Consider the following 15,925-nt stretch of genomic DNA (forward strand, 5'->3'; position numbering starts at 1 on the left):
AGCTGCAGTGTGGCTCTGGGCCACCCTGGAAGAAGAGCTTGGGCCACACATTATATTCATTGTGACACATAATCACAACAAAATTACAAAACATCACAAAATCGTGATGTTTTAAGTAAATTTACGATTTTGTGTTGGGCCACAGTCACAGCCATCCTGGGCGACACGTGGCCCAGGAGCCACAGGTTGGACACCCCTGGTAGAGTCAGATATCTTGAAATAATAAAACTTCTAATACCTAATAATTAAGGGACAAAAATCCTACTGAATTTTACCAACAAATTCATTGTTTAAAACAGGAAGAGACTAAAGCCCAAAGGAATAGCCAACAAAAGAACTGCTGTGATACTTTCATAGCAATCTTAGCATTAACCACACTGAACACAGTTATCTATCAGAGGGAGAAACCCACCTTGCTGTTTGCCAAGCTCTCAGGCCCTACTTGTTGCTAGTTTACACGGAACAGAGAGAACACCTGGGTTACAAGACTACCTAATAGTTTCTTAAGACTTGTTGGGGCTCTAAAATACCAAATTTACATCTCATCTCCCTGGCAAAGTCTTCCCTAAGCCAATCCAAAAACAAGATGACTTACCCCTTTTTAATAGTCTTCTAAAGCTCATTTCCCCCCATCCCATCCCATTTCTATACTTCTTTTTTTTTCCAATTTTTTTATTTAATTATTTTTCAACTACAGTTTTCTATTACTCCCATCCCATCCAACCCCCCATCCTCCCCCCTCCCTCCCATTTCCACCCTTCTCAGTTGTCCATGTATCCTTTATATAGGTTCCTCTAAATCCCTCCCTTATTTCCCCTGAAATTCCCTCCCCTCTCCCCTCTGGTCACTGTCAGCCTGTTCTCTATTTCAGTGTCTTTGGTTATATTTTGCTTGCTTGTTTGTTTTGTTGTTTAGCTTCCTGTTAAAGGTGAGATCATATGGTATTTGTCCTTCAACACCTGGCTTATTTCACTCAGCATAATGCTTTCCAGTTCCATCCATGTTGTTGCAAAAGGTAGGAGCTCCTTCTTTCTTTCTGCAGCATAAAATTCCATTGTGTATATGTACCATAGTTTTTTGATCCATTCTTTTACTGACGGGCACCTAGGTTGCTTCCAACTCTTGGCTATTGTAAATTGTGCTGCTATGAACATTGGGGTGCATAGGTTCTTTGGGATTGATGTTTTAGGGACACATGAAAAGATGCTCAATATCGCTAGCTATCAGAGAGATGCCATTTCTATACTTCTATAGCAACATTACCTGATGAGTTCACTAATGTACAAACAAGAAGTATTCCAGGCCACGATCTCTGAACCCCATCCCACCTTCTTCCCAGCTAACAAAACTCTAGTTGTGTTCACCTTCCTAGGCTGGCATGACCTCCAGAGGAGGCTGGGCTCCTCACCAAACCTGAGGCAACTATGTTGGGTCAGAGTTCATCAGGATGATAGTATGCCCATGGCCAAGTCATTGGTTTAGGCATGGACACATTTCTGGCCTAGGAGATATGAAAGGTAGTTTATAAGTTTCTAAGGTTTTCCTCAGGCTATAAGAATACATTTTTCTTTCTCATATCTCTGGATGTAGTTATGTAAAGACTTGAAGTCATTAAGCTGCTAAATTCACTAGACTTGGAAACACCTACGTGCAGGCTTTTTTTTATGTTAGATAGTAAGTGTGACCAGTGTTTAAACAGCTTCCACTTGAGTTTTCTGTTACTTGCATCCCAAAATTTCCAATTAATACACTATCTACATGTCTAGCTAGAATTTATTCCACCTATCTGCAAAACTGAAAGAGATTTCCTTTATTACCTAACTAGTTCTATTCTGTCTTTGGTAGAAATTACCTTATATCGTTGTGGTTTGGGGGGTTTTTTTTGTTTTTTTGTTTTTTGAGATGAGGGCTTCTCTCATAAATTGACATACTGATTTTATATGGGGGAGCGAGGAAACTTTTGATTACTGGAATCTCACTGATTTACAAATGGCAACAACCTAATCCTAATATATGTTTGTTGAGGCCAAATTAAGAGAAATAAGCTTAAACCAAAGGGATCTAGTTGTCATATAAAGATGAATTTCCTGAAAAGATTACAGAAAAAAATTCTCCAGGGACAATGTGGAATCTCCTTGATGACAGTCTTTAAAAACAAATTATCCAGCCCTGGCTGGCGTAGCTCAGTGGAATGAGCGCAGGCCTGTGAACCACACGATCGAGGTTCGATTCCCAGTCAGGGCACATGCCTGGGTTGCAGGCCAGTTCCCAGCAGGGGACTCACGAGAGGTAACCATACATTGATACTTTTCTCCTTCTCTCCTTCCCTTCCCCTCTAAAGATAAATAAATAAAATCTTAAAAAAAAACAAATTATCCATATAGCTATGAAGCCTTAGGTACTAAATTTGGATTATATGACAATTCAGAATTCCTACCTGTTCTGTCTAAAGAGAAAATTTATCTTTCTTCTAAACAGAAATTTAGAAAAGTATCTAAATGTTAAAATAAAAGATAAGTAAAAACTTCTTACTCCCAAACTCTAGGACAGTCATATTTATAATATACTTGTGTAAATCAGTCATTATAGCAAATTCATCTCATTATTCTCGGGAAGAAAAAGACACACAGTATGACCCAAACTCTATGTCTCAATTTCCATAGAATCTCAACAGTGTCAGTACAAACTTCTCCGGCCAGAAAATGCCCAGTGACTGACTGGAAGCTAATTTATTTAATTAAAAAGAGAAATGAAAGTACATACTAGATTTTTTAATGGCATATACTTATCAAAATAGAATGGCTTCTTCCCTATGGCAATTCTACAATTAAAAGAATATAATTTTTAAGAAAAAAATTTTAGATTTTATTTATTTTAGGCAGAGGGGAAGGGAGGAAGAGAGAGATGTAGAGAAACATCAGTGGGTGGTTGCCTCTCATGTGCCCCTCACTAGAGACCTGGACCACAACCCAGGCATGTGCCCTAGACTGGGAATTGAACAAGTGATCCTTTGGTTCACAGGCCAGTGCTCAATCCACTAAGGCATACCAGCCAGGGGCTATAAAAATAATTTTAAAGTGGTTTTACATTAAAAACTCTACTGTCCAAGAGTAGTGCTGAATATGGACTGCCTTATTAAAGACAAAATTTGAAATATTTAAGATTTATTACTATAGGGCATTAAATCCCCACTCACATTTATGATGACCGAAAGTTGGAATATTACTGTGGAAAAGCAAATGCAAATAGTGTTCACTTCTCCAGGGAAGTCATAAGGTTTTCTGACTTGATGTGCAGTGGATAACTGGTCTTTGGTTTAGCAACCAAGACATAGATTATCTGTCAGCTGCTCACACCAGAGCAGAACAAGCAGGATAACAGTGATGGATGGTACGATAAAGAATGTGAGGCTCAAAAAGAAAGCCTAAGGCTATGGGATGGTTCACTTTTGTACCAATTAGAGAAAGGTGCCCTTTCCCAGTGATTACAGACCCAGTGATGCCTAACTTGGGGAGTGGACAGTTCTTCTGTACACATTAGAAAATGGTGTCTCTCTATTTGGCTATCACTGCACAATGTACCTTTTGCACAACTATATGCTGTGGCCCCAAGCTTACTTTCAAGAACCCCACACCCTGTAATGGACAAAAATTCCTTTGTCTTCAAGGCATGAAGAAAATAAGTCTCATTCTTAACAGACTCAACTACCAAAGCTCTCCCTCATTCTAGGAAAGTTGGAGGCAGCCAAGGTTCCATCATATTGGGGCCTATTCTTACTAAAGAATGAAAGGGAAAATCTCCAGAGACATCTCATAATCAAAGTTATGGATTTGTTCTTCAGATGTAAAATATTATACCTTCATTCTTTAAGCAGTTTTACACAGCACAGATTTCACTTTACTGAAAGGATATCAATTTATCAGTATGCATGATTTTTCTCTACATGAATATTTACGTAAGATGCTTTGTACTTTTCAAGGGAGGTCCTAGAACTATAAAAGTTACTATAGTTCTATTAAGTATTTCTAAATGATGGCTTTCTTTGCTTATTTAAACTTGGCTTTTCAATATTTATATTAAAAACAGATTGCAACTAATCATCACCAAAACTCAGGCTTGACTCAAGATTGGCTAAGAGAACAATCTATCTAGTAGCCTCTGGAATGGAAAGACGAGACTAGCATCTGCTCCAACTAAACACACCCATTCTGGTGTTACAAACAAGTGAAAAAATGATTATTTTGCTGCTGAAAATTAATAATCATTTTAGTATTAAGACATTATTTGGTCTTCTAAAACCAAAACAAAACAGTGCTTCATTATAAAGAGAAATTATGCAAACATGTACTCACCCCTATAAACTTTTCCTAAAGTCAAGCCCTTGTTACTTTGATGTAAAATGAAACACAAATTATTATTGCTTAATGCAAATGGCTATGTTAATACCTCTGTAACTTCTATGCAAGCCTTTCATGAGCCAAAATGTTGAAGATTCTCTGTAGTGGAATGGAGATTCTCTCAGGAAAGAAGGGGTTCAAATGTGAGTCACCATCTGCTTTGACTTCTGACCCTATTTTCTCGACTGCAGGACTCTCTTAGGTGATTAATTATAAGATCTACCTTCCAAGGTTACCAGCGTAGAGTTTTCAAGAACACCCACACGTCACAGGGGCACAATCATCAGCATCAAACGAGAAACTCCAAGTCCTACTGGGCACCAGGAGAAGACCAGGCTGTGTTCACACCTAACGACACTATGTGCACTTTACTGCCCAAATTGTGAGACTTGCAGAGTTTCAACCAGAAACTGTTAGCACAGACTTTGCAGAAAGACAGTTCTAAGTCTCTTCCCAGTTTCAAATCCCAGTTTCACCACCGACAAGCTGTTAGAGACCTTGGGTAAACTACTTAACTTCTCGGTACCTCAATTTCTGCCTGTGTGTGTGTGTGTGTGTGTGTACACACAACAGGGATAATTTAAAGAACCACATCAAAAACTGTTACATTAACCAAAATTCAACAATGTATATGAAGTACTTTAAATACTGCATGGCATAATGGACATATTCAATAAATGTCAGCCATCACCATCCTCATCCTCCTCCTCATCATTATTATTATTACCAATAATGGTGGTTTCTTTATTTCTCCTCTGATCAAGAAATCCCCCTTCTGGAAAACCACCTTGGAGAAATAATGCAAAATACAGTAGAAGCACAAAAATATTTATTACATTGCTTCTCAGCCTTTTGGCTAAGATCAACTGTAAAAATACTTATTACAATGTTATTTACAATGGTGAAAGTTAGAGGAACCTAAATGTATACGAATAAAAAAGCATTGAGCAACTTATAAAATATCCATTCAGTAAAATATTATTCCATCACTAAAAATACACTAGAAATATAATAAAGAATTATGAAGCAAAATGACATTGTGTTTACAAAATTATACAGAGTGAAAAAGACCAAAATTTAAAATTACATGTACATCATTATAACAATTTAAAATTATATTTTAAATGCATGTAAAAAAAGCTGAGCAAGTAATACACCAAAATCATAACAGAGAATGTGACAGAATAATGAGATTTAGAGCAATTTTTATTTTTTATCTATCATATTACTTTTATAATTTTAAATTTTATTTTTAAATATTTTCAATATCCTCCAGATTCATTTTACTATTCACTAACTAGAATTATTAAAATAGTAATAAAAGTTAAACTACAAAAATGTTACTTAAGTAGATAAATATCAAAATAGAAATTCAGAATAAAAGAAATGCTTCAAATATTAACAATATAAAAATATTACTGTTTTTAAAAACTGAGTCCCTAATTAATTGTATGCCTATATTTAAATTGGATCAAGCCTGGGGAACCACTTAGATCTGAGAATGAATGACATACATATTTTTTACTTTAAAATAGTGTCAGGGAAATGAAATCATTTAAGAGAAATGAAGGTGTACTGATTTTTAGTCTTGGAAAAGCTATACATTGTAACAATACCTAAACTTTCCTGGTAACAAAGTAATATAGTAATAAATGCCTTTCCTTTGAATAATCAGATAATGTATACAATGTATATTTTTATTGCTTTAAAAATGTGTCAATGTAGATAAGGTATAACAGACACAGTGTCCACAGTGTTGTACAAATCAGGGAACCAAATGATCCAGGAAACGGCCTGGGATTTATGAATCCCGGAAAATGTCTAAATAACAGGGAGAAAGCAAACGGACTTACAGCCAAACTCACTACTGTCCAAAGTTCCTCTTCCATCCTACTGCCCTCATTCACTCTGATGGTGCCACCCTGATGGCGGTCTCACCACTTCGGAGATCTCTCACTCATCCTTTCCCTTGCTTTCAGCAATGGCCCACACCCCTGAGTTGTATCTTTACTGGTTTGGCCCAGGCTTCCCAATATACCTCTCTCCCTTTCTATCTTGGTCATGCACATCAATCCTCTATACAGGTAAGAACAGAAGCATGGGTCTTACGCCATTCCTCTGCTCAAAAGTACCCAATGGCTCTCCAGTATCTACAACACAAGCTCTGGCCCCTCAGTGGCTTTCAGTATCGGTGCTGACAGAATGCCAGCAACATCTTCCAACCCTCACCTATGTGCACTGTCAACTCCAGGCAAAGGGTCCTCAGCTGGGCCCAGCACCCTGGTATAGCTTGTCATTGTACCTATGTCAAAGTCTGTGACCAATAATGGCTCAAGTACCAAAACTTGTAAATTATTTACTGTTTAAACTAAGCTAAAAAAGAATTCAAGTTTATTCCTATAACATGTTCTCATTTGCCTGCATTAGAAATGGGGTGAAGTTTCTGCAAGAACACTGGGAACTGCCTGGAACTCTGGGTTCCCCGTGGAGACGTATTACACGTGAAATCTTATCCGTCATGTGAGTCGTAGTGGAAAGCGACTCCAAACCAGGGCTCCTCAAGCAGTGGCATCACTAGAGGTACCTCCCACCTGCACGGGGAGCAAAGAGCCTGCCTTGCTTCACATCACGGCCAACAACCGAATTTTACAAGCCATCTTTCTGCGCATAAAAAGCAAGGGGAGGGTGACAGGGGGACTCTTGGGGCAACCACAGTCTAGGAGAAGAATCTTTTCGGAATCAATCTATTCCATCAAGGTGGAGACAGCTTCTAGTAAGCTGGAGGCCAAGAATCTCACTGTATGCATTTTCCACTACCATGCTGATATGAAATTTCTTTTTAAAATGATATACTTAAAAAATAGACAATCTAGAAAATAATATTAAGTATATCAAAAGGCAGCGTGCTCACCAAATCTGGAAACACACAATGGACTTCTAAAATGACAGTCGGGTAGAGCCTGCTCAGAACGAATGGTGCTGCCTGCCTTTCTTCCAACTGTCCCTGCATTTCACTCCCTCTGTACTATTTTTACGCTTTTCTTCCACCTGTAATGTCACCTTTTCATCCTCCTTCTACCCAATCTCTGACTATTGAAATGTTAGGACATAATCAAATGTCAGTTCCCCTAAAAACTATGCAAGGCCCCCCATGCCCCCTGACTCAGGCCATCACCCTCTTGTGAAGGGTCCAGCTGAGTCTGGTAGTTCTGCTATTTTTAAAAAGCTCATCTCTTCAAGTAGATGGAATGCTCCCGGAGGGCAGAGAATGCACGGACTCATCTTTGGGTGTCACAGAGAATACAACATTGTTTCCCACCTGTAGCAGAGTACACAGAACATGTTGGTTTAATTGAACTGAACTCTTAAACAATCTGTTCAGAAGATGCACCAAGGTCAGCAGCCAGAACCCCACATTCACCTACAAAGGAAGTTCTTAAGCACAGGACAGAGTGATTTATGAAGGGCGAGGCAAGCCCCCCTTTTGTCAGAAAAGTTAATGTTGCTTTTTAAACCAAAATAATGTGAATTTTCTCTTAAACCATAAAGCATTTGTCCACACTGAATCCATAGGCCTCTTGTACATCAGTAATATGGGAGCCCAACATTTACTAGCAACAGCTTCGATGTCTGTAAAGCAGATCATTCATCGTGTCATCCATAATTTATGTATTCAGAACCATCTCTTATTTCAGGAAAGATCCAGCAAAACTTATACAAATACATATACCAGAGCAAGATAAAATGGCATAGTAAGACGAGAAAGACAGAAATGGGACAAAGGAAAACTGAATGTAGGAAAGATAAGCTGTCGTGGGAGTAAAATGCAGGTCAAAAATTAATGTTCTCTGTAAAATTCTGCACATTTGCTAGTGGTAGGCCAGAGTTTTGGTTCTAACACTTCTGGCAGCCAACATTTATTGGCTAAACACAAAATGATCCAATCAGTTACATGATTTGGTATCCTTAAGATAAAAACAAAAAGCTATTGGAGAACTATCTCTCCCTTCGTCCTCATAAAGAGAATGTATTACCTAACAAAGAGTCCTGAACAATGTCCTTGCATTTGATTTGCCAGAGAGCTTTGGAAGACCATCCTCATAACAACCCTCACTGGCAAATGAGAGCATGCAAGTCAATGCATGCAAGTGATGGAGACGAAGGTGACCACACCGAGGGGTCCTAGTACACAGCTCCGTGCAGGTCTAAGTTTATCAGAAAGAGATTTTATTCTTTCTAGACGAGCCTAAAATCCAGAGGCATCCACTTATCTTTGAAATTACAAACAAAATTTGATCCACATGGCCCTTTTTCTCTCTGGGAGTATGTCTGTAGTTTCACCACATCCTCAAAGAGAAGCATGACTCAAGAAACATTAAGAACCACTGATCTGAAGAACTACACTATACAGATCCTTCGGGTAACCCTTCATAAACAGCTTCTCTTCTGAGCTTCTAAGAAGTGCTGGGCCTCTAGACTGTAGCCCCAGACAAGGCATCCGAAGTACAGCTTCTCTCTGCTGTGAAGTGTGAACGCTAAGCTCAACCACTGGCCGCATCGTCTGTCAGCTGTGTAATACAATAATATATGAGCTTTTATACAGTAACGCCTATAAACATATGGAATACATAACAATCCTTTCTTCTAGATAGGTTTCAGCCATGAACAGTGACAATGTTGCTTCAAAGAATTGGTGATATTTCTTTAAATAATATAAAAAGTAAAAATAAAACAAAAACCCACCTTTGCCTGTGAATAAAAATCACAGGTAAGCATAAAAATTTTTTTCACAGATAAATATATATTTTAATAAAATAAACTTTGCACATCAGTTGACACAATCTGAGCTTTTTAAAACCTCTTTATTGTTTTAATCTTTTGTTATACAGCTAAACAATCACTGTCATAGCTTTATACACACACACACACACACACACACACACACAGTTAACCATCTACCCATAGCATTGGGGTTAGAATGTCTCAAGATTCCAAGGGCATCAAATGAAAAAGCTGGCCTTCAGGCCATCCAGATAAGGCTCTAAGATCTCATCCATCCAGAAGTCACTGCCATCCAGAGTCTGGTCCTTGGCATAATAAGGCCGGAGATGTCTGTCAAAAACCCAGTTGAACAGACTCAAAAGAACTAACTCATGTGAACCCAACTCATAAGAAGTTGAAGTACAAATCAGAACACCAATTTATTCATTAATCATAGTGAATATTCTTTTTCACAAATCAGAAAATTTGCAGCTGAAGCCAGGGTGCTGCTTTCCCAACGCTAAGATACTTGGAATCCTGATTAAATAGTCAGTTCACCAGAAGTTAGAATACAGGGAGGCAGAGTTTGGGGCATAGCTAATGAATTATAAATATCCAACATACACCTTTCTAGTGATCAACATTGTGGCTTTCGCATGTATAGCTTCTTCTCACTTGGAATGCTGTTGCCCTAACTCTGCAGACTTCTGGGTCTCTAAGCTTCCTTCTTCCACACCCTTCTCTCCAACGGTGTCCCTCCGACACTGATAAGGTATAATGCACTTGATGAGGGTGCAGCGTATACGCACTGTCATTCTTTTTCAGATTAAAAACTCCCAGATGAAGCTGTTGAAGCAACTTGCCCAAGGTCACAACTAATATAAGGCTGAGCAGAGATTCAAAGCTAGATGTCAAACCAAAGCCTAGGCTTTTAACCTTGCAGTAAATGATGCCTTCAAGGTATCTTTCCTGACCTCCCACCTCCAAGCCTGATTTAAATGCCCCTCCTCAGTGTTTCCATATCACCCTAAGCATAGCATGAATATAGCTTTTGGCATATAGGTCTATCTCAGGCACTACACTGAAATGTTTTGAGGATGAGAGTCAGGTCTCATTCACTTACTTAGTATCCCGAGTGTGCTATCTTTCTGGATAAATACACAAACTAATTTGTGCAGTGCTTTAATATAAAAATCACCAAACTGAATGCCTTAAACTAGCCATGTGGCCTTAGGAAGATCACAACTTCTCCAGCCATCTACAAATATATCATCTAAAAATGGAATGAAATGGCCATTCAAGTTGGCTTAGGTCCCTTCTGGATCTAAAAAGCACTTGCCCATTGGAGATGGGCCCTGGCTTTTTTATAGCCTATCTTATTAGTTCAAATTATCAGAAATAAAATTAAACTCCCCAGTTGTCTTCTGTAGCACTCTGCCGACAGGATAGACATGAGTTCAGAAAAAAAGAGTTCAGAAAAAGCTACCTCTTTGCTGCAAGAAGATAAGCCTCTCCCAAAATCAAACAGTGGCACCCTCCTCTGGTGAATGTTAAAGGAGCCAAACAACACAAAAGACAACATTTACATGGTGGGACTTCCTTTGAATGAAAGAAAATGCAAGAGAGAAATTATCTATTATTTAAATTATAAATAACCCCTTTTGTATAATGCCTTATTTTGCCCCAAAACAATGCCAAAATGATGAACTGGCTACATACAGTAGGAAGTTACAGATAAAACAATTTTAAAGAGAGCTGATAATATTATTTTACAAACAGCAGGCTTTTTAACATAAGGCATAATAGAAAGCAGTTTGTAGTTTTGCTAACAATAATAGTCTTCTCTATTATTTAAAACTTTAATGAAAATCCCTGTGCATGTAAAATACTGCTGGCTAAATAAAAGGATTTATCAAGACACACACAGAGGGGAGACAAACTAAAGAGACACAGGCAGAAGATTGTCATCTACAAGCCAAAATTAAAATTTAAAAATGAATTAATCAATTAATTAATTAAAAGAATTTGTCCAGTCCTTTTTCTGGATTTTCAGTCCATTTACCAGAAGCCAGTACTGGAAATTTTTCAACCTGAAATCTCTTTGGGTCTGCCACTCTCAGGTTTTAAAATATCAACTTAAAAGCAAATTTACACATGCAGAATAAAACATGACAATTCAGCACACCAGACAAGCATAAGCCAAAGTTTCACAACATTAACACTACATCAAGACCTCTATATCAAAAACAAAGCTGTGCTTTCTAAGATCAAGAGTGGATTATCATCTGCCAACAACTCTAACATTAAATTTTATAATAAATATAAGCCTTATAAATGAGTTATAACATTGTAGAACATAAAATGAAGATACAAGCATTCTGACTCATGGCAAGAAAACAAATCAGCCATTCTACTGGCAACAATGTCATTCAAGTACGTTTTTACCCACATACACAGCATGTCTTCCCTCAATTAACTTCACATCTTTCATCCACCCTGTGACCAAGGGGAAAGGAGCCCACACTACACAGGAAGTTACAAATTCACAACCACTGAGAAACCTTCACTTTGAAAGGCAGAAAGGGTGAGAGTGAATGGGAAACAGCAAAAACTGATTTCAGGTCTACCAAATAGATTTTCCAACTAAGTTTGTCATTCCTAGCAAAGTTGGTTCTACAAAGCAGGTAGATACAGTATCTTGAAAAGATCAGCAAAGTAGTGGGTGAAATGGCTTTGTATCAAAGACAGAAGGCAAATAACTAACTGAAAGCTTTCTCAATATTCACCCAAAACAAATGCCAAAAAACATGCAAAGATGAAAAAGAATGACCTCACCTACAGCCCACCCAGAGACCAGAAGGGCCAAGAAGAGAGCTGGGGGAAAGTTGGATGGGAGCATGGATTGTGAGGGCAGGGGGAATGATGGAGGAATGGCGAAGGAGGCAAGAAAGATGTAAGAAATTATGCTGCCAAAAAAAAGGGTATGCAACATGAAATTATGTTACAAACTGCCAAATTGAGAAAGATGGGGTAGCTGGCCCGGTGCTCTTTGGAGCCACATTTGCCACTCACTTCTCCTGGGTCGATGCCCAAGGACCAAAGCCAATCCTCCCCGGACCTCCAGGAAATCTGAGCCCCAGCACGCAATCAGGGTGCTGCAGAAAGGAGGGAGATGGACCTTAACAGGCCCTCTAACCTCATCACATGAACCCCAAAAGACGGACTTCAGAAGCCGGGAGACGTCTGTGCCCCACTCCAGCCAGGGCGCAGAAGATCTGAGCATCACAGCCTCTGCGGGCATTGCCACCTCTGCAAAGGCCACAGGCATCTCGGGTCCCGCGAGGCGATCCTGCTAAATGCAGGCGGCCAGAGAGGCGCTGCTGTCAACCGGCCCGATTGCACTTGTAAAGTTAATGGAGTTGGCAAGAAGCGCGGGGCTGTCCCCCAGATTCCTCCTTAGGGTGAAGGCGATGGGAAGGAGTCACAGCTTCCTTCTTCCTCACTGGGCTCTCTCTCACTAACTCGGTTCTGCATTTTGTATCTCTTTTCCCTAATGAGAATCAAAGATAATTTTTTTTGCCTTCTTTATGCCTACCTCGGTCTCAAACCCTAGAACAGGAGCGCTGAAATCCCGGGCCAAAGTTCGGTATAGAAACCATTAACTCTCCCCGCAAAACTAGCACAGTCATTTGCTGGGTTCAGGCCTTGAGAAACATCGTAAATGATGAAGCACGAAATAAACTATGAATGATCCTCCCTTCCCCTAAACGGACCCTCAGTCCCAAGAAGTCTAGATCCAGCAGTGTTTTTGAGGGGTGGGGGGTGGGAGGGGGCGGGCAACTTGGAACTAGCGCCATTGCCCAGCCCGGCACCAGGTCAACACCACGCCCCTCGCACTCAAGTCCTACCACCTCCACCCACCCCCACCCCGCCCTCGGCACACAACCTCCTGTTGGCTCACAAAGACTTACACACACAACTCCTACCTCGCCTCCGTGTCCGTCGAAGATACCGAAGATGGACGGGTGCGTCTTGTTGGCTAGGTCCGTAAGAACTTCGAATCGGTCCTCCATGTGGTCTCTCCGGCCCTGGATGGAATACACGGCCACGTTGTGGCTCTTGAACTCCCAGGTCTTGGAAAACTCGGCCTCCAGGACGTCGAGACCCCCGAGCCGGTCATTCTGCATGATCTCGGCGACCTTGCCCTTCACCATCTTCACAGCGTCCCGGCTAGACTTGACGATGGTCTTCACCTCGTCGGTGTGGAAGAAGTAACTCCACAGCGCCAAGCTGATACACAGCAGGAAGAGCGTCTCGGGTCTCAGCAAGAAGTAGCGCATGATGCGACCCAGCAGAGACAGCAAAGTCATTGTATCCTCTATCATTTATTATTGCTAGAGCCCCAACCACCAGCAGCTACGCGCGCCCCGAAGGCTTCTCGGGTCCCAGAGCACTGCGGGGACGGTCCGAGGGAAGGGAGGCGGAGCAGCAGCAGAGGGTGGGGGAAGGAGGATCGCAGACCCGGGCGGGAGACGGTTGAGCTCGCTGCTCCGATCTGGCACAGCGAACAGAGGCAGTTTTCCTTTTGTCTCCCGGCCTCCGCGACCCCGAGGCCCGTGCCCTGCGCACCGGTGTCTATGCCCGCCACCCGCGTCGCCTCCCTTCCCTTGCGCCCCTTTGTGAGGCGGCGGTGGCCGAGACGGCGGCGGTGGCAGCAGCAGCTGCTGGTGTCCGGGCTGGGCGAGAAAAATCAAGTTAAAGTTGTGCCGGGCGGGTCTGCCACGGTGGGCGGGAGAATTCGGGGGCGCTGGCGCCCGCGCGGCCCCTTCGTGGGTGCCCCCTCACTGCTCCGGGGTGCGATCACCAGGTGAGGAGGCGCGGGGCTGGAGAGCTCGGCGGGATGCAGGTCCCCGCGGTCGCCGCCGCAGCAGGGGAGCGCAGAGCCGGCCGAGTGCTCCGATTCCTTCAGACACCCCGGGGGAGCCCAAGAGAATAAAGTTTTGCAGGAGCCTGAACAGAGGTGGAGGTACTCTGAGCCCAGCGACGCAGCGGGATCGGCGCGGAGCCGCAGGCAGCCGGCCCGACTCTGCCTGGCTCTCCCCAGCACCTCCCAGCTCAGCTCGGCTCGGCCAGGCTCCGCTCGCGCGCTCTCTCTGAGCCTCCCAGCTCGCGCTCGCCCCGCCCCGCACGCGCTTGCCCCGCCCCGGGACTCGAGGCCTCTAGGTGTCCGCCAAGCTGTCAAAGGCTGGGGACGCTCAGCGGCGGCTGGCGGGCTTGCAACCTAGGGCGGTCCAGGCGATCGGATGGGGAAGAAAGGGGGCGCGTCCGTTGCCTAGCTAGGGTGGATGGCTGTTCCTCCCTCCAGTGCTCGCTCCCAGAACAATGTAATCCTGACCCTGGCAGAGTGAACGTTAGTTTCCCGGGAGCCACTGCTGCGGGCTGGAAAGCAGAGAGCCGCACGTGAGCGTACCCCCCTCCGGCAGACGGCACAATAGTGCGGTCCTCACCTCGCCAGACATAAGGCAAGCGAGAAGGGACCCACTTGTCTCGGCTCGCAGAGCGGAGCGGAGGGCAACGGACCTTTAGTGTTGCGTGACAGAGGCCTTCCCGGATCACCCGAGAAGGGAAGAGGATCCTGCGGCCTTCGCCACACGAGAAAAGACCCTCCGGAGAACGCAGGACGTGAAGACTCGGAGTCTCACGAGGAAATGCGTCCCGAAGATAACCGTGGGAGGGGCGAGAGTGCGCTGGCCTCCCTGCGAGCCGCCGGCGTCCCGAGAGTGGGAGACGTGGCTGCGAGGGCCTTACCTAATCACAACCCTTCCACGGAGAGACACCTAAAGGAGGCCCGGGGCGCCCCTGGCCCTGCCACGGGGCGAGAGCTCTGACTCTGCTGTTCGGGTTTGAAGGTCCCTTTGAAGCTCTGAACTAGAGGCCTCCTACCACTTCCTCATATTCGCAGATGAAGCGGGAGTCTTTCAATCAGCAGAAGTGAACGGCTGCGGAGAACGGAAGCCATCAGGATAACTTTTTGAAATATGGGCGGGTGTCAGGGGCCTCGAAGATGTTGGGGAAAGAAGAGAACAATGTGCAAATCAGCTTGGAATACGAAAACAAGTGAGCTTTAAAGGAAGATTCATTCTCATTACCCCTGTCCAGAAAGAAGAGTGCTGATTTGCGGCTTCCGGTCCGCTAGACTAGAGAGTACAAGCTGCCCAAGCACGCTTGCCTTGGTATGACCCCGACTACGTTTTTAAAAAAAATAGAAAAGAGTAAAATACTGGAAGGAAATACATTCAAATGTTCGTGATGGTTAACTACAGTAGTCAATTATATGTGGTTTTCATTTTCTGCTTTGGACTTTTGTCTGTTTTTTACAACCTTTTCAAAGTTTTTACAAAAGACATAAATTGCCATCATAACGAGAAACAAAAAAAAGTACACCTTGACATATACAATATGATCTCAATTACATAAACATGCATAGAAAAACAGGAAGAAAATATGAATAACCGCTAACAGTATGCTATTTTTGACAAATAAGACAGAATCCTGTTCTGCTTTGCACTTTTCAGTATTTTGCATCTGGTAAATAGAGAAACAGTTTCGAAGTAAATTAGATCGTTCTTCCCAAAACTCATAAGTCATGACGTTCAAAAATTAGACTTTGGGCTCAAAAGCCTTTAGGAACTATAAAGCAAATGTAATGCATTAGTGTTATTATGAAGGTGAGTTTAAGATATTTCTTACTGTAATTTAGCAAATGG

General features: G+C 42.4%; 1 protein-coding gene across 2 annotated transcripts in view; it reads right to left on the minus strand.

The window, feature by feature from the left end:
* Positions 1-14,266, minus strand: part of PPM1L (protein phosphatase, Mg2+/Mn2+ dependent 1L) — a 247,634-nt gene extending 233,368 nt beyond the window's left edge. For both annotated transcript variants that reach the window (XR_005066565.1, XM_037046634.1), the window contains exon 1: positions 13,145-14,266. Coding sequence is in view for 1 of the 2 variants with exons in the window: in XM_037046634.1 (XP_036902529.1) it covers positions 13,145-13,543 (399 nt within the window). In the remaining variant the exon portion in view is untranslated. The remainder of the gene's footprint in view (positions 1-13,144) is intronic.
* Positions 14,267-15,925: the final 1,659 nt, after the last annotated feature.

This window comes from Sturnira hondurensis, unplaced genomic scaffold (assembly GCF_014824575.4).
Source record: "Sturnira hondurensis isolate 20B ecotype Veracruz unplaced genomic scaffold, ASM1482457v3 Scaffold0005279, whole genome shotgun sequence".
In the NCBI taxonomy this organism is placed as follows: Eukaryota; Metazoa; Chordata; class Mammalia; order Chiroptera; family Phyllostomidae; genus Sturnira; species Sturnira hondurensis.